This window comes from Solenopsis invicta, chromosome 7, assembly GCF_016802725.1.
Source record: "Solenopsis invicta isolate M01_SB chromosome 7, UNIL_Sinv_3.0, whole genome shotgun sequence".
Classification (NCBI taxonomy): Eukaryota; Metazoa; Arthropoda; class Insecta; order Hymenoptera; family Formicidae; genus Solenopsis; species Solenopsis invicta.
Window position 1 is genome coordinate 8,350,155 of NC_052670.1, and position 19,840 is coordinate 8,369,994.

The 19,840-nt window shown below is 37.0% G+C and overlaps 1 protein-coding gene across 4 annotated transcripts in view; it reads left to right on the top strand.

Annotated features, from left to right (window-relative positions):
* LOC105201656 (fringe glycosyltransferase) overlaps positions 1 to 19,840 on the top strand; it is a 116,207-nt gene that overhangs the window by 41,714 nt on the left and 54,653 nt on the right. For all 4 annotated transcript variants that reach the window (XM_039451447.1, XM_039451445.1, XM_039451446.1 and 1 more), the window contains one exon: positions 17,949 to 18,108. In XM_039451447.1, the coding sequence (XP_039307381.1) occupies positions 17,949 to 18,108 (160 nt within the window). The remainder of the gene's footprint in view (positions 1 to 17,948; positions 18,109 to 19,840) is intronic.

Below are 19,840 nucleotides of genomic sequence, written 5' to 3' on the forward strand. Positions count from 1 at the left end.
AACGTATCTTTCAACACTCTTTCGATGTCACGGCATCGTTTGGCATAATCGGTATTTATAAAATCTCGTATAAAAATTCTGGAATCGTTTACGACCACGCGATTCCGCCGCGCCGGCTGGTAAGATCACGGTGTCGTTCGCGTTGTGATTTATTTTATATTCAGATTTCCACGGCGAGAAGGCGCGTAAAGTGTGTACGATAGTAACACGCGGTGCGTATACTTCTCAAAGCCCAACGGATTTACATCGTTGCACGAACTCGTTTAGTAACAGGTCGCGCGCGCGTACACGCATACATTCGCATATGGAGAGTACGTATCGCCATTTGCAGATCGCCGATGCACGACGGGTTCGTGCGGCTCTTCTATATGCACCGAAACTGGTTTGCACCTGATACCGGCCTCGCGATCGAATGACGCGTTTCAATGCGCTCTCCCTCGTCCGTCTCTCCCGATTCTTCTCCTTCTCTCTTTCGTTTTTCCTCGTCTTCTTGTAACCGCCCTACGGAGATACCGGCGTGGATCACGCGAGTCCCCTCGGGCTCATTTAATTCGTTCTTTCGTACCGTGCACCGCGATGTTTGCTCTCGTGAGATAAGATATCTCGATAGAGTTAGAATTATATTTCACGTATTGTAGACGCGTCGTGCACGCATTTCGCGCTTTGTCCGGAGCTCGACGATATTAATTGTCCTTATGGCAATTTCTTAATGCTTAAAGAGTAACAGCAAGAATAATAAAGATTAAGATCGATATTTCCAGTTGTATAATGTTGTATCGTGTTGCACGAGTCTATTCGGATAAGCTTCGCCGAGCGTGTCCGCGATTTTTTGTGTGCGAGATTTTTCTTCCATATAAACAAAATGCAGTTACAATCGAATACTTCGTGCTTTATGATCCGTGGACAATTAATGTCTACGAACTATATTTTGTAAGTCATGTTAAAATATGCCCTCTTGGATCTGATGCTGTTCCTCTAGAATAATTCTCGAAACGAAATAAAATTCGCAATACTTATTGTTAGATTTTTATTTGTTATTGATCTACTTGTGCGGTTTATTTGATAACACTTAAATTAATAAGTTTTTTAATTTGTTATAATCATAATAAAATATTTTTATATTTTTATATAAATATATAAAAATTATTCAATTTTGTTTATGAGATTTCAAAATAATTAATATATAATTAATTCTTTAACGAAAAAGAGTTATTTTTTCTACAGCGGGTATATTTAATATCATTTAGAAAATTTATAGTTTGTGCATATCACAAATTGTATGCAGTCATTTGCGGATTCCTAGAATCTCCGATAAGCTCGGATCGTTTCGGTGCATCGTTTTTGCTTTCTTTATCGTATCAAGAGTAGCTCATATGTTATATTTCTCCGCATGAATGATTCCATTGAGAACGTGAATGGATAGGTTGAGAAAGCGGCTCTTAGAAAGGCCGATTCTCAGAGATGCTCGAGTTTAAATTAAGAAAAAAGCGAGGTATGGACCTCTGAATTTCGTGAAGTATACTTGTAACGTCGGTAATACGAAAAAGTAATATGCAACGTTTATGATTGCGTGTGTATCAGTCGCGGTACAGCGAAACTGATCTTCGCGGTTTCTCTTTTTGGCCAGGGTCTCAAAAGAAACGTCTTGTCAGCCATCGCGAGTACTTGGAAGGTAATTTCTGTTATCAATGTAATATTCTACAGCGAGAGGCCCCGGAAATGGCTCATTGACTCTCGCCGCGCCGCTCATTGGTACATCCGGCGCGATGCTTGCTGGTACACAATATAACTTGATACACTCGAAAGTGGAACAAAAGACGTCTCTACGTGACGTGTGCCGCCTTTGGATTCGCGTGGGCCCGCCCGGGGAGCACCTAACCGATAATTGTGTGTCGCTTCCTTTTAACGTTGCCGCCCTTCTATTCTCGCGACTGCGATTCACTTCCTCGTTCATCGTCTTCTTGATGCCGTAAAAGCAAGTCTTTGTACAAAGTTGTTCGGTAATAGACGCCTTTGTATTCCTAAACAGATTAATATTGTTTTACAAAAAAATAAAAGTTTTTCCTGGCTATTAAAATTTAATTGAATGTCACGTTTTAAAAACTCGCAGTTAAATGTTAAATACTGTTACTATAACATATCAATTATTACGTATCCAATAATTGCAATAGTTGCAAGTATTAATTGCTAACTTGGCTCCTTTTTCAATTCTAACCCTTGTAGTTTTTATTTCAAATGTTTTACAAAAATTGTAATTAACTGAGAGAGTGCAGTCCATTTTTCATTCCGTCAATATGCAATTTCAAAGTTTTATATTTCTTTAATCATTGAATGAACATGTGTTTAGAACCATGTACTACGTGCTATATGTAACTTGCGCAAATACGTATATCACGTACATGTATTTATTACGAGTTGTACAATTCACTCGTTTATTATCGCGTTTTTTACAATTGCTTCGTGCAACACTGTCCCGAGTTGCTTTATTACGGTGCTTTGCCACGCGCAATCGGTTTTGCTCTCTGATTAACTCAATCTCGCTTTCCACTTACAATCCGTTTATCTTAGCGTCACGCCCTCGGTTTCAGAGTCACAGAACGTACATACGTTAATGCCGATATGTATCTTCGGCTGCTATTCAGCAGATTTGATAGCGCGGATGCATTTCGAACTTTATATCGGAGCGCTCGTTCTGAGAGAAGCTATTGGAAACCAAGTTTCTTGTCGTTTACAAACTACTCGCAAAGTAGTCATCTTCTATCCCCGCTTTAGAATCTCTGCTTCTTAACTTTTGCCAATCAAAAGCTATTCACGACGTGATGATATTTTCCGTTTATGCAAAATCGATAACTAGGGGTGTTCTTAATGCTGATAGTTATAAGAGAGTCGTTTTATTTATTTTACTTCATAATTGTTATATTTTGCATATTTATACATTGTAAATAATTTTTTGTTGATTAAAACGTTAAGAATTTCAATTAAATATTAATGATAATTAACTATTAAATAACCGATAAAAATTATTAATATTAAATTATTACTTTTGGATTAATTTACAACATTGATTGCTAAATTGCTATTTTTTTCAATTATGTTAATGATTCACGTTAATACTTTGGTTATTCTAATAATGCTCATCTCTTCGCGATGATACCAATACTCTTTTAACACTTAATATAAGGTTCATTCCGTTATTATTTTATAATTATAGTAACGAATTGAAATAAATTAATGTAAGGGCTGAAAACGAGCGAACGAAGATATTATAAATAAATAGAGTTTAATATATTGAAACAAATTACAAGATGCATATCAGAGATCGGGAAACAAGTTTTAACTTGTATCTTTTTTTAGCCGCAAATAAAAATTAATTGACTGTTCATAACATAATACGAATGTATTAATTTAAAGTTAAATAGAAATAACAGAAACATAACGAACTGAAGGGCACATAAAAGTTAATGATATAAAATAATAAATACGACTACATGCAGATAGAAATATACTGTAAACAAAGTTTAATAAAATTTAGTCATGTAAAATATTAAGATTACATATATATAAATATTTTTACTTAATATAACAGTTTATGTATTATATGTACTATTTTAAAGTTAAGAATTGTTTCTTTGTTTTTGACTTGAATATAAAAAAAATGTTTTATATAAATACAAAATTGGAATTTTGCAGTAAAGTAATGCAATGTACGTTTATGACCAATTTTTTTGTGATTTCCTTACAGACTACAATTCTTACTAAAAATAAATATTCGAAAATAGTAGTTGGTTTATGTACACTTGGTGAAAAAATTAGATAAGATAACTCAAATTGTTACAAATCGTAAATTAGTCAAGATAGTTTGCAAGAGATTTTTACTTTTGTCCAAAAGTAAAAATTAAATTGAGCTAGTACTAAGGAAAAAGCCCATTTAAAACGCTTCAATTCTTCGGTAATCTTATCAGACTTTCTGGCTATTAAATTTCTCATATTTATAAAATGTGACGATAACGCATTTTAAATTACACAACATATCTGCAGTTTATAAGATCGTAACCTAGTGCTGCAGATGTCTCGGCTTACCGAAAATAAAGTCACGCCGGAGAGATATAAAATGACATTATTGCTGTAATCGTATCCGCGCAATAATATTCTCAAGATTGCAAAAAGGAAAATCTCGCGGTCGATGTATAAGTCTTGGCTTGTATATCGAGTGTACAATTTCGCATGGTTTGATATTTTGCAACTCTTGCTTCTCGTTTTCTTCTATTCGAATGACTATACTATTTGGTTTAATGTATTCACACATATACTCCAAGCTATTTTTTTTGTTTTTTTTTTTAAGTTAGACAAAGGAAAGGTTCCTTGGAATGAACTTCAAAGTAACACACATTAATTGTAATTATTATATTAAGTAATATTTTAATAGATATATATAAAAAACAGTCAATTATGTGTTATGTCGCATGTTATATTAATTTAGTAACGTGGATTGTTTATTTTTAGAGAAATTATACAAATATGTATATATTCAGTTTTAAACGTATCGTTATTTATTAATTATAATTTTTGTACTGGCTATCTTTGTATGCGAAATTGAAGATTATAACATTACTTTTGAGTACTCTTCAGTTACTTCATCAAGCATATGGGTTTTATTAGCTGGTAGTTGAGCTCTCTCGTGTCTCAAAATTCAGAAACGCGTAGCGGTTTATGTGCTCTCTTGGTGCATACGTAAATACAACGTGCGTGTAAACGGAGGCAAAGCCCGCGGCGAATGGTTCGTTGTCAGTGAGGGGTAAAAGCCCGTCTGATGTTCACGGTTAATCCTTGGTAAGGTGCGCGTAACACTCGTCAGTTCAGTTGCACAACTACAATGCACTGCTACAATGGTACCGTGGCGATGCATCGACGCGCGGTTACGGCTGTCTAGTTTAATTTATTGTACGCCAATGCGCATAGTGCTCGCTAACTTTTAACATTGTAGACATGGAATTCCTGAGATCCTAGATTAACATTGAGTTAGTCAGTTAGTGATGTTTAATTATATGATAATTAAACGCACTGTTATATTTAACACTTTCTTTTCTCTCTCTCTCTCTCTCTCTCTCTCTCTGAGAATTGATAACGTAAGTAACTATAATAGTTTATAACAGATAAATAACAGTGTTTAGAATGTGCAATCTGTATTGGTGAGATAATTATCAAGATTATTATTGAGTACTTTGATAGACGCATTTTGAAATTCTATGAATCATATGCTAATTTTAATTAATTGTTTGATTTAATGAAGTTTAACATTAATGACGGTGGATAATAACAGTGTTGTATTTCAATTAAATATTCGATACCTAATGGCTTGTAATATTGATATATTGATCCAACTAGATTTTATTCTTTATAATTCAACTAATATGATTGTTACGCATGTACATATATTATATTATACATGATTTTATGATTTGATCAGGAACCGTTAATCATTTTGTAATGGACCGATCGGATCTATTATGATGTGTTTATTGCTTAACGATCAATAATCTACTCGAATATACGTTTATGTACTCATCTTACCCGTATAATAATATGTAGTGCCTATAAAAATTTCGCATAGCATATGAATTGACTGATGACTCACTTATGACTTGCATTAATTATACCTGACAGAATTATAATATTTTCGTCGAAGTATTTTTATTATAATTAATTGAGATTCTCGCACAATTATCAAACTTCTACATTTTCGTGTTTTTTAATCAGACATAAATAAATACATTTTATTAAATAATTATACGATAGTTTGCGAATAACTTGTTTTATATATCGTGATGATTAAACAAATTTTAAATTGGATATTTGAAAAGAAATTAATTAAAATTTAATTTAATTAATACATATAAAGATTTCCGTCTCTTTCTCACGCACTTACTCACTCCCTTTCGCATCCATCAGAGTTGTTTCTAGACCGGTATTCATAGTCCCATCTCAAGTTTGACATCATCCTAAGTCTGGTCATGGACAGATTCCATTTAATCAACGAAATGACTGTCTTAAAATAGTATTCAAGACGATTTTGAATACCTACGTTTTTAAACTACGTTTTACATGAAATTGTTGAGTACTTTGATTGTTTTTGCTTGTTGATCGATATGATAATGACTATCACTTGTTTCGATATTTAACTGAAATGTATTTCGTTGGAAGATCGCGACGAAATGAAAATCGACTGTTCGCGAATTTTGTAACGGCGCGGCGTATCGTTTCATGATAGTTACCGCGCCGCTGGGGCCCGAGTTTAATAATCAATAATTTTCCCTTGGCGGCCCCGGGGTTGCACGTGTACGGACCGTGCCGCGATCGTGTCGGACTTGCCGTGAGAATTTTGTCCATAGTTGATCGTCCTCGCGAACGTTGCGGCGTCTTGTCATCCGGACGATACTTTCACGGTAACGAAGAAGGGGGGATCGGACGCCTCCCCCTTCGAAACTCGGCCTCTCCGCTCTTTATCGTGCTCGTTTTATTTGACAAACAGCGCCCGAGCTATACACACTTCCTCCGGGAATCTTGGCTTTCAACCGTGCCGTTACAGTGTTCTCGATTTTCGATGCCTCGCACCCCCGGGCCGCCGATCTATATTATCGTCGCCGGACTCGTCGTCAGAAATTGATGAGGACGAGAGGCTAAAAGATAATCGCTCTTAAATTCAGTTTATTACTACGGCCGTGTAATAATCTGTAGAACATGGCTGCGCCACTTGCGGAAAATTGCGAAACCAGCGTTATCAAAATCTCTTTTCTCATTTCTAAGTGAATTGCTATCGATCATGATGATCTATGTATAGCGTTCTTAAGGCGACAGAAATGTTAAAATTAAAATAATTAGATGGATTTAAAGTTACAATAGTTAGTACTGGATTTTCGTGTGCAATTTTTGTAACTTTAATTAACTGGTTGAGCAGTGCTTCCTCTGAAATGCCAGAATTCATGATACAACTGTAAGCGCAAACACGTTTCGATTCACATTTCGCGTTCTTTTCATTGCAACATTTTCATGAAATAATTGTTGGTGCAGTGAAACGTCGTTAAAAAAAATGTAACAATACGATTACACTTGTACATGTTATATTCGTTGAGAGAATGAAAGAGCAAAATTTAATTCTTTGCATTAATCGAGATAAAATTCTTATAATACGTCACGACATAAATTTATGATAAATGATGTATAATCGTATAAGTCTTATTATCTACAATTTTAAATTGTAAATAAATAATATTTTAAATCCTTGTTGCGAAATTAATTCCGCGTGTAACGGGAACGTCTTGACGAAATTATATTTCTCTTAATAAAACGTGACATTTCCGGTTTCACCTGAGCGGGCTCGTATCGGGTGACCAATCGGCTGCCGCTTGCAAGATGTTGCGACGCCTCAGGGTCCGAAGAATTGACCTGCGACCTCGTTCCCTCGTTGCCCCATACCTTCTTGTCTTCGAGGCGATAGCTCAAATTGATTCCGATTCAACTTTCATTGAAGAATACGCGCCGATCGTTTTCTTGACATTCTCGAGAAAAAAAAAGACTTATCATTTTTTTGGGGGAACTGGATTAGTGTGCGTAATAATAATTTATTAATAATTTATAATTAAATTATTAAGTAATTAATAATTTATCAGGCAATTTTTACGTACTAATGCAGATAAATTGATATATTCGTGAGAAAGAAAGGAATTTTTTGAATTATTTATTTATCATTTTGTTTATATTTTAATTCTTTATTTCTATAATTATTTTGTATTTTATCTCGTTTCTCGTACTGTTATATGTATATTGCGTATCCAAATTTATTGTACATCTATTTTTTTATACGCTTCACAGCTGCTGGAATCTGCTTTTAATGGATTCGCTGTTATCACGTTATACATGTTACCCACAGGTGCAACCTATATTCCCGACGTTATTTGCATGGCGACGTGATAAAATCTCGCTCGCATGTGCCAGGATATACAGGAAACCCGAGCAGATCCCCTCTGTCACTTGATACTATCAATTCGTCGTTAACGAGTCTATTTGCCGCATTTGTATTGCACCGAGTGTATTTTACGACACTATTTTATACATTTTTTTTTACTTTTTAAATTTTATGCGAATGATAAATTGCAAATGTATTTCATATTTTAATGCTACGAAAAGATAGATTTCAAAGGAACATATCTCGTTCCAGAGAATTTAAGGAAATTCGACTTTTCATATAATTCATTACATGCGATTTTTATTCTTCGCTGCTTTTGCAATTTATTTTCATCTGGAAAGAAACCGCGTTCTTCTCGCTATCCCAGCGGTATCGTTCGGTCGTTTTATTATTTCCTATTGTGATCCCATGGTGTACGTAGCTTTCGCGGTTATGCGGTTACCTGTCCGCCTTCTTCCAGTGCAGGTGCGGCCGATATTTACCATGTTATTTACAATTTACGCGGTGAAGGCGATAAGATCGGCCCCCGTGCGTGCTCGTAAACGAACAACAAACGTGTCAATATTGAAAATATGGAACGCTATTTTATTATACTCGGGGGAGATTGTGTGTGCATATTATACTTTCGCTTCTTTTGGATCGATCTCTTTTATCTTTTATCTGTCCCACGTTTGAGTATATCATAATTTCAACTTCACAATTTTTCCGGCACACTTGAGCCGCGATGCACAATAACATAATTGATTTAATGGAGAAAGATCGTTCTCATTGGCAACCTTACGGGTAGCAGAGGGCACGAGCTAGTGCATTAATTCCGCTTATCACTGTACAGGCGAGAGAGAGAGATTATTACGAAAGGTCCTTTGCCTTATACGCTCTCTAGTACGATGTTTGCTCGCCTTTTAGTCGAACGGTTTATTTTATCACTCGCATAATTATCGTAAATTATTGCCATTTAATTCCCGATTTACCGCACTTTACGTTCCGATAACGTTCCGATTAACCACGACTTTAGCAATCTTACCTGCGCTCTCGTGATAGTTGCGCCGCAATACAATATTACACTTGGTTTTAATGCGGTCACCTTATCGTTAAATGTCTACTTGAGGATTATGCGAAAACTTTAATACGGGAATTAATAGATCGCGTAATGCGTTTCGAGAATCAGCATATTTGTTGCAATACTATTGATTACTCGAGATCGTGCTAAAGTGCAAATTGGCATGTCATGATGAAAATGATCCAAGCGATTGTATTATTTAATGATAAATTTTTAATTAATTATTGTGTGTAAAACGTTTCAGTTTCAGTGATATTTAATTAAATTATTACCACACTGTTAAAAATTGGCAGCAGAATGTTTAATGTAATGTAACGGAAGTATATTCAAGCAGGTGTATTAAAAAACATTTAATCTGGTCAAAAGTGTGCACTAAATTTTATGCTCATATTTTTTAGTTATATACATTAAATGTAATGTATATAATTTAAAAATACATTAATTTTACGACAGTGCAAGATTCAATACTAGTTTCAATTTAATTAGCGCATACTTTATTTCATTAATTTTGTATATATGGTTTATAGATAAGTATATAAATTATTCTTTCACAGAAAGATGTTTTTGATCGAATTTATTCGATCAATTTGTTATAATATGCATCTGGTATCGACGAATCACACGGTTGACTAAGCATGTGAGAACGACCTGGCTAACTGGAAAATTAGCGACGCTTGAGCGCGAAACTACTAATAATTACCGATATGAACTAAAACATATTCGATCGATCGGCCCTTAATTGCTCAATTAACGATAAGCACTCTCGGTAAAATTCACCGCAAAAATAGCGTGCCGGCGCGATACATGTTTACCGGCACCATTTATCTAATTAATGCGTGCACTGCAACGTAATCACGCCGCGTCTATCTCTATGAACACGTGAATGCATCATCGCAAGGAATAACCGTTCTTGCGGCAAACGTTATCATTAGCCGACAATTAGTCAAGATACAAATCGATCATGCGTTTGCCATTAAATCATACGCTATGAAATTTTTACTAAAGTCGACGTATCAACAAGTTATCGGTTAAGAAATATTTTCACATAATTTAAATGTATCTTGGCTGATTAAAACGGTTTTTTTTTATTGTATAATTACTTTTAATATTGCGAACGCTATCATTTTTACAAAAGTGTGCTACGTAAAATTCACAAAAGAAACATGAAAATTCTTAAAGGCACGAGATCATTTAGATGACTATCAGTTACCGATGAATTGCCGTTTTAGTTAAAAAATTATATAATATAGTAATTACAGATTGATGATACTGTATCGTCAATTTTGAGAAAAAAAGAATACGCTTCGATTATTTAAAATGGCCGTGAAAATAAGAAAAACGTGTACTGTTCATTTGCTGATGCATTAAGTTTCACTTGTCGAGTGCGATCCGTTCTCTCGTTTTTACTTTTCGTTTTCTGCCTCTGTATCTTTGGTTTTTTCTACGCCTTTTCCCTCGTCCTTCGTAGTTCGGAATAGCTTCTGATAATCGTAGGTGCGGCGGCGTAGTCGGGACGGCTCGTTACCTTTACAAATCGAGTCGGCCGATCAGATTCGCGCCGGATGTGCAACAGGTGAAATTACATGTCGAGAAAATTGCCGATCGTCGATCTCCTCGTCTACTCCTCCGACTAGATTCTTCCTCCTTTCTAGTCGTCTCTAATTGCCGCCGATTCCCGTTGACTTGTAATCAAATTTCCCTCGTTTTCTAAAAGTTTTACTAATATTACTAGTAACATGAAGAAATCCACTTATTTTTCTCGATGTAAATTGAGAACCCTTGATTATTTGCTAGATTTGTTGTAATAATCATACATATCAATCAACTTAAAATAGTATTTGGACGCAATAGCATTTGATTGAACAACAGATAGGTCATTGAAACGCTCTAATCGAGATCAATTAAATTCTATGGCACACATGCACGCGTAGCTAACACCTAGCGAGCCGGTATTGCTGGATACAAGAGCATTAATTTCGCTTTCACGGTGAACGATGTGCTACTTCGATTAACTTGGCGCACTGTCGTGTTCCGTTATTTCGCGTATCGGAAATTAGTATCACGGCGATACGTGGCGCAGATACGCTCGTTGCTATCCCATTAATCACACGGGTCACGTTCGCTCACGATTCGAATATTGAGCATTATGGCATTATAGAAACGATTTAGCTTCAACACGCGGGGGTCGCGCACCCGGCACGAACGTGATTTAATATATGTTTTGCAGTCCGCAGTCGTGAGCACCACGCCCGTCGTCTCAACGCCGGCACACGCCAGCCCTGACCTTTTCCATCTTCCGCTCGGTTCCGCGTAAGATCGAGAGATCCAGCGGCATCCAGCTGCGATCGGCGCAAATGATGCCTTTATACGACGGACGGTCCGGATTTTGGCGTGCGCCATTTTGGCCCGGGCCGGCCCTTTCATAGGAATTAATTAAAAAATAACGTGTTTTCATCATCGAAGCGTTTCGTTCCCCGTGGTTTTGCCCGGTACGCTTGAGAAGAGCGTAATCCCGATGTAATGAGTCACGCTCGTACGCGTCGTTTTTACCGTTCAATTTAATTATAATAACCGCCCCGGTGCCTCATTTCGTTTACCGGCTTATTTGGACCGAACGAAGATTTTTCCGACACAAACGCATGGTATGTTGCGTTACATTATTTAGTGCAAATAAATTTCTATCGGTTATGAAGAAGCGATTATAAATAAAAACGATAGGAATGGATTTAGTTTTCCAGATAAAATCTTTATTGCGTAATAAAATTAACAAAAGTTTACGTTTAATTATATAAAGCTCCACGTATATTATAGTAACGATGTAGTATACTTGAAGCAGATATACCGGAAAAAAGTCGATAGTGGGAAATAAAAGAACTTATTATAATAAAATCAAATTCCAATTTATGTTTGAACGCTTCTCCCTCCGCTCCCCAAACACAAGTAGAATATAAAGCAGGAATTAGCCAATAATTAGTTTCACTGGCTAGATTTTGACTAGTTTTCAATGGTTTTTACAGTGAGCTTAAATGCAATTCTGTGTTATTATTTCTAAGACATTATTCTGATTTACATAATTATTTAGATCACATCTCACAGTACAATAAAATCTGAATGAAATGAATAATATATCGGAGATAATTAATTTTCAAAAGTATATATCTTAAAATATATGTGCGAAGGAAGATGTAAATAAAAAACTGGAATAAGGCTGGAATAAATTATCCGGGGTAATAGTTGTTGCAAAATGCAGCTGTTATAATCCTCGTTACATTTAGACGAGAGGTTTATTCCGAAAGGATTTTCTATTAATAGATTTAAGTATTAAGAAGGACATAATTTTTTCTTTAGTAGAAATTATAATTTAATTGCAATTTATTCAAGTTTCTTACAGATTTTATTATAATGTAGTGAAATCATGTTTAAATACAAAAATCATTCTCTTGGACGATATTACAGCTGGTCATGATTACGGAACGCTAATTATCGGGTCGCTGCCGCGTCGTTACGTTCATTAGATCGACTGCAAATTATTCGAAAGTCGTCCCTTTGATGGGAATCAAGTCACGATCAGTTCCCACAGTAAACTACCACTACTACCCTCCGCAGTCGCTATTTTCATCATCCCCAATCCATCTATTTCGTTGACAAGTGGTCATATTCGGTCGATAGTAATATGGCTGCAACTCATCCATATATTCATACTTGCTTACAGGCACTGGGTGATCACGCACTGTGCATTTGATCTCGAAATGATGACTGGAGAGGCTAGAAATATTAGCATCATGTAATAATTCAAAATAATTTTATTAAATTCAATCTTTTATTCGGAACTTATATCGCATATATTGAATATTTAATTATAAAAACAAATGTAATTTGTTATAAAACACTTTTTCTTTGTCAAAAAGTACAATAAAATTTGTAGGACGTAATGAATTAACAAAACTTTATCGTTTATACATGATTACATAGATAGAGATTTTTGTGAAGGAAAATTTTGATTAGTAAAAATTTATTAGAACATTACGTCTACAGGTTTACTAAAGAATCTGAAGTACACAGACGGTGGCTCTGCCGTGTGTACTGTGTACACATACACGGAACCTTGATTCGGCAGGCACGCGTGTCATTGCACGTGTGAGCGGAGCTTCCGGCGAGTGTCGCTGCACGCTTCTTAAAAGCTCGCTTGCACGCGTGGCCGTGCGCAGTCACGTATGGGGGTCCCGCGGGTTCCCACGGCGGATGTGCATCGTAGTACGTACGCATGTACACCCATGGGGAATGGCGACTACGAACGTCGTCGTTAACCGAATCATTCGGTCACATGCCACGGGGTTGCCGACCCACAGAAGCGAGCGGGCCCCTTCTTCACGCCCTCGTGCACACACGACACACGTCGCCGTTCGCCGCGCTACGCGCCGGCTTGGTCGTCGCCTCGTTGACTTGCGCCATGACTATACCAAACGCAGGTGGTCGAACGAAGGGGGTTTCGCTGGTATTATACATATAAAATGCATGCAGATATCTCGCGTTGCATCGTTCGCGGGAAATACGGAACGCGAGAACGAGGCACACGTTTGTTTTTTTAGTAGACCGGTATTGATTAAGTGAGATATCGACGAAAGTATAGAGAAACGACATAATAATGAGAATTGTCGATAATACATTAAGGAGGAAGGATAATGAAAAACCACCGTGTGTGTGATACTATACGTTCTCTCTTAAATTTTTGCAATTTCCGTTATATATCGCGCGTACATACGATACATCCTTTTGGAAGATGTACGTATTTCTTAAAGCAATGAGGCGTGGCCGCACTCGCGGACTGCCGACAAGAACCTTGACGTTTTTCTTACGGTATTTATCCACGCATGATCGGATTACGTGGTTAGGGTAAAACCGAAACATCGCCTCGAAATGATATCCATTCGTGCACGACAGGGAGCGACTGCGCTCGAAAAGAAAATTCGGTCGGCATCCGGTCTCTTCTCTTCTGTGTGGCTTGATCGTTTTTTATGATAATTTAACGGCACACCCAAGGCTCATTAAGCCTTTCTGAGCGCGATTTCTGAGCAATTCTACCATTCTCGTGATGCAGCTTGTTCGAAAGCTTCCGTAAACATTTGTCGTATAAATGTACAAATATAATTTTTATAAACGAATTATTTAATTGCCTGACATTTCGGCGAAGAGTCGTGATTTATTGCGAGACGAAGTATTTTTGAACAATCGTTCAAGTCCTTCAAAACCGTTGAGAGGAGTCATTAATTTCTATTGACATTCGAATGTGTTATTAATGATACGAGCGTTGTGGCGTTACTCTTAATAGAAATCATATATTCGAACACGAGATTCGCTTCTCTCCGCGATCGGTACAGAGAACGATTTATCATTTACTCGATACGTTAAATATCCAAATCGTTCGGCTATGCATATAACTTATGGATCGCGAAAGAGAACATATTTAATTGTTTCTCTGAGCGTGGCTGCCGGTTCTCGGTATATATCTTCGTCAATACTTTCGAGGCATCAAATTTAATTGAAGGCGCCATCCCGATTTTATGAGGCGGCACTGATGAACGAATTAAAGGCTGTTAAACGTCGGCGAGCCACGTTGATGCGATTTATTTCTGAATGAAACTCGATTTTACCGAATTTTTGGATGACAAACGTGCTTAAAAATCGAATTTAATTAAATTTATTAAAAAATATGCAACCTGTTATACGCGTCTATGTTTTTACTTTACGTTTCACATGCACCCGAGCTCAATTAAGGGAGCTCATATTTATACCACTAATGTATGCTCTCGCAATTATTTGCTTCTTGAGAGAAGAATATTTCTCTACGTTTTGCTCATTATACGACGCAAAGCTGAGCGCGTGTGGCTGCATATTCATATACGGTCACTTCTTTGTTGTGTAAAACAAATCACGGAGGGCAGACGCACACTCTGCCTTTTACCTGCTCAGAAAAGAAATAAGAGAAATTTCACACCTTTGTTCTCTTCTTTCGGTACGTTTCTCCCTTGTTTCACACACTTGGCGGGTTGCTTCTAATATATATGCAGATTGCAAATACGAGATCTATCTTGATTATTACGTACACCGCACTTTTTCTTCCGTCAGCCGTATCGTTTTAAATTAGAATACACTCGAGTACATAGTTCCTCAGAATTATTACATGCAGTTACCACTTCCGCTTTATCATAAAGTTAAGACATAATGAAAACGGACATTATAAGCATAATTTATTATACGAACCATTTACTTCTTTTCTCTAACGATTAATTATTAATATTCTGCACGGGTACAATTTAACAAATTTACAATAAATTAAATAGTTTTACAATAAAAAGGAACGTGTTACTCGCCATAGACTGATAAATTTGTAGTGTCAAATTCTGTCAAATTTGAGTTATTTTTAATCATTTTTATAGATCGTAATTGCTTCTATTTAATGTCATCAATTTAAAGTGAAACATTCAAGTTAAACATGTTAACTATAAATGTTAAATTTGACTCTGATTCATTATTTACTAGATGCATATGTTTAATACACTACTTTGAAACTAAACCATTTAACTACGGAAATCGTTGATGTTACATTTTGTGTTGAAATAATAAATTTCGACACACAGAAATTAAAAATAACAAAATGTCGTTTAACTCGAGGAATTGGCTTAAATTAGATTCTTTAATATTCAACAGTGTATTTCTATTTGAGTCGAGTTCCTAGAAATCTCATTATTTCCGATGAAAGGAAATATTTGATATGTATTTATTCGCGTTGACCTCTACCTTCGAGCCCATATACAAAATAGAAGTTGATCCTCTTAGAAGGTCGACGTGCCGAAGGTAGCGTTATTCCGATTTCTCTGGCGCGACTAGGAAGAACTTCTCGCCGGTCGTATTGTCGCATTAGATCGCGGCTCGCGGAGCGGTGCGATTGTACATACAAGGGTGGAACGCACCGAACGCGAACGCGAACGCGAACGCCGATCGCACGGTGCAAATACCGTTCAGGCTCACGCAGGAGATACGATCTCGCGCATATAGGAACAGCAACGTCCTCGGCCTCGGTCTCGGGCTCCCTCCAGGCGTAAGCCGGCTACGCCATTAAGCTGGAATTCAGGTGTATTAACGATGCTGGACCCCGCGCGGCAGGTACGTAGCGCGACCACCCGTGGCCACCCGGTAGCACGCTAATGGCAACGCTACGGCGGAACCGTTCGTTAGAGAGATTTTATTTCGCCTATCTTACGCGCTCTCGCGCACTGAGCAGCACGACGTTTACTGTCGGCGCAACACGGGGCCCCGATGGGAAAGGGTTACGGGGCGCAACTGTGTACGATTGCGTCGCGCTCTTACTTTACTCACGGGACGTTACCCTGATTGCCGCCACAGCCTCGATGAGAGGCTTTCGCGGTACCGTGATATTTTACAAAGTGCTCTTAGATTATTGCCATTCCATTAATTACTGCATTAACTACTACTCTCCCCGGTCGCGGAGTACATTCAAAACTTGATGGGAATGTTAATTTGCCGCGATCATGGCCGACGATGAAAGTGAGAGGCTTTTGCGATGTTGTAAGAAGCAGTATTCCGCAATTATTGATATGCTGTTAACTACTGTATTAATTTCTTTAATTGGAATAAATTCGATGACGATGGTAAAACCAGCCTTATTGGTACATCTTTCACGAAAGAAATTGTGCGGAAACGCGGCGATGCGACTAATCCCGCGCGAATGTAATATCCCAGGCTGCCTCGAGTCTCTATGCTCTTATTCGAGCTCGAGGCTGAGCGGTATCGTCGTTATCGAGAAATTCCAACGAAGGCTCCGCAGGTGTTGCGCGTAAATAAATGAAAGTCCGCGTGCATTTTCTCGTTGAATTATTTATTTCTTCTTCGTAAAAAATTTCTATCATCGATGGAATATCCTTGTAATCATTATCTTGGTTAGTGTGATATATAATATTACACGCAGAGAAAAGATTAGCCAACAAAGCTAAAATTTAGTTGTAGCAACTAAGATGTGTCTTTAAAATAGGGACAGCTAATATCGTTGCTGCCGAAGCTAAATTTATTAGTTATTAAAATTAGCAGTTACAGCAAGAAATATTCGCTGCTAGAATCAAATAATGTTTAGCAAATGCATATATAGTTTCACGCTCTTAAGTCCCGGTCTACAACAGGTGTAGTAAGCCTTAAGCCTTAAGAAATTGACCAATCATAGTTGAATATGAGGAGAATAATCGACCATGGTCAATTTTAAGGCTTGCAACATTAACTGTAGTCCGGGACTAAGAGCTATTGAGGAATAGCTGCCACTTTTTTAGCTGCACGTGTTAAAACACACATTTTATTTTAGCTAATAAAACTGTATTTTGCAGCAAATATATTTTATCTTTAATAGTCAATTTTTAGCACTGATAGAAAATATCGAACTAGCTACTGATATTTAGTTACCACTTCTAAGTCATTTTTTTCCGTGTATTTTATGTTTTTAACACGCGGAGAGATTAATTTTTTATGTTTAACACAAACAATGTAAGTTTATAATGTATAATCCAATTAACGTTTAAATCGTGTGATACTGGAAATCTTATTATCACTTTATTAATTTATAATGTGTGTTTTCTTGTATTATACCATTTCAATTTTTAATAGCATGTTCTAAAAAAAAATTTGGTTTATTATTTGTTAATTTGAAGGTACAAGTTTTTATTAGATTTCTTTGTATATATTTGATACGAACGATAGTGACGGTTGCATAATAAGAGTTGGCAACGCTTCGTGGTAAGAAGAATGTTAATAACTAAGCCTCCGTGTAACAAGGAAATTATACAACTTTCACCTAAATTATAAAGAAGACCTATACATAAGACATTTCCATTATATTCGTATTTTTATTGCGTGTTTCAGGTGGTTCTGCCACTTTGACGATGATAATTACGTGAACGTGCCGCGCCTACTGAAGCTTCTGGACAATTATAATCCACGCGAAGATTGGTACCTCGGCAAGCCCTCGATACCTGCGCCCTTGGAGATCATCAAGCAAGGCCCGGAGCCGCAGAAACGACCGGTAAATATAGATTAATTGCACTTTCTTGCTTTTTCATCTACCGTCCTTTTCTTCTAATATGTTTGTATGTGAATTCGCTGTGTAAAAATGTTTGTCCAAAGATGGCAAGCAATAACATGCAAGTGCACAGTATAAATTAGATTACCCGCGGGTGACTGATGTATATAGTCGTTTGAGCTCAGCGAATCTACGGATCTGAACTCGACACACTGTAGAGATACACACCACACGTTATTTTATTTTTATTTTTACAGGAGTGGTGTAGTAAATAGTTGATGTACAAAGAAAAGTAAAATTAGAAAATAATTTAAGAAAATTAAATATATTTGCGTGTATATATATAAAGAATTAGAAGCATAATTTATATTTGAAGATTTGACCTGAATATTTCGAACCAAAGTTTATTTTTACATTTTATCTTAAAAAAGATTTGATATGAATATTTTTATTATCAACGGAATAATAATTTTTATTGAATAATACAATATAATTAAGGGATTGACATACAAATTATATAATACATAACATTATATAATATTTTGTTTTCTTGATTTTTCAAGATTTTTGTATCTTGTGCGTGCGTGTGTGCATGTGTGATTGATTTTATATATGTGAACTAGCTTTTTCATTAGATTTATTCGGATAGAAATAGGATTATCACCACATATTGCTTAAAACCGATCAGCTTAAAACCGATATTATTTTTTTATTATTTGAAATTGGCGTGTCTAAAAATGTCCCTCCATTTTTCTATAATGCCTATATTTGTGAGACCACCTACTTTGACCTATTAGATTTACTTATAGATTGTATAGACTATAATAACACCCTTCTCCGAAAGTCAATTTATTATCGCCCCTCGTGGTCAACCGAAGAAAGATGTCCCTCAAGATTTATTTAGCGCCGTAATAGCTCAACGGTAGCAATTTGAAACAATGACAATAACGAGCGCTATACAGACACGCTTTGCCGTTCAGCACGCGGGGATGCCGCAAACGTGAAATTTGTTCGACCGCCTTTGAAGCTTCCGGTGGGTCTCTCGATGAAATTAAACCCGTCAGAGGAAGAAAAAGCCGGGAGGCTTTTAGAGAAAGGAAACGTAGAGTGGTAAAAGGGGGCAAGATTATTCGCGAGATTTTCTTCTCTCTTTCTCCTCTCCTAACTTCGCGGTCTTTACGCGAGAAGCGTTACCACGCTGTGCCGTCACTAACGGGTGGTCTTATCGAATTTATGCATCCGCGAGGCGGCGGCTTCCGGCAAAGTCGAGCGTGCATACGTCTTTGCAAATGCGGATTTAGAGTGAAATAGGGATCGCTCCGCTTTTGTGAGCAGTTCGTTCGACGGTGAAGGTAAAGAATATCGCGCGAAGAAAATGCGCGATAGCGTCTATTCTTTTTAATGCTCCCCGGCGGCGTCTTCTCAGTGCCGCGAGTTTCATGCTATTATCTCGCACCTCGTGCACGCGCGTGTGTGTATATAGATATATACATATGTATATAATATATATATATATATATATTTTATCCCGCGCGAATGCATGATAGGTTTTTATGGGTAGATCTCGTCCCGCGCTCGCGCCCGTGAAATTCCGATTTTCCTCCGCGGGAGATGCAGTCGTTGCGACCGCGCGCGGTTCACTATCTTCTTGGATATTCAATCTACGACACTTTTTACACGTCCCGATGCGCGTATATCCGCGAAATTGCTCTCCGAGGTTCGGGATACTACATGT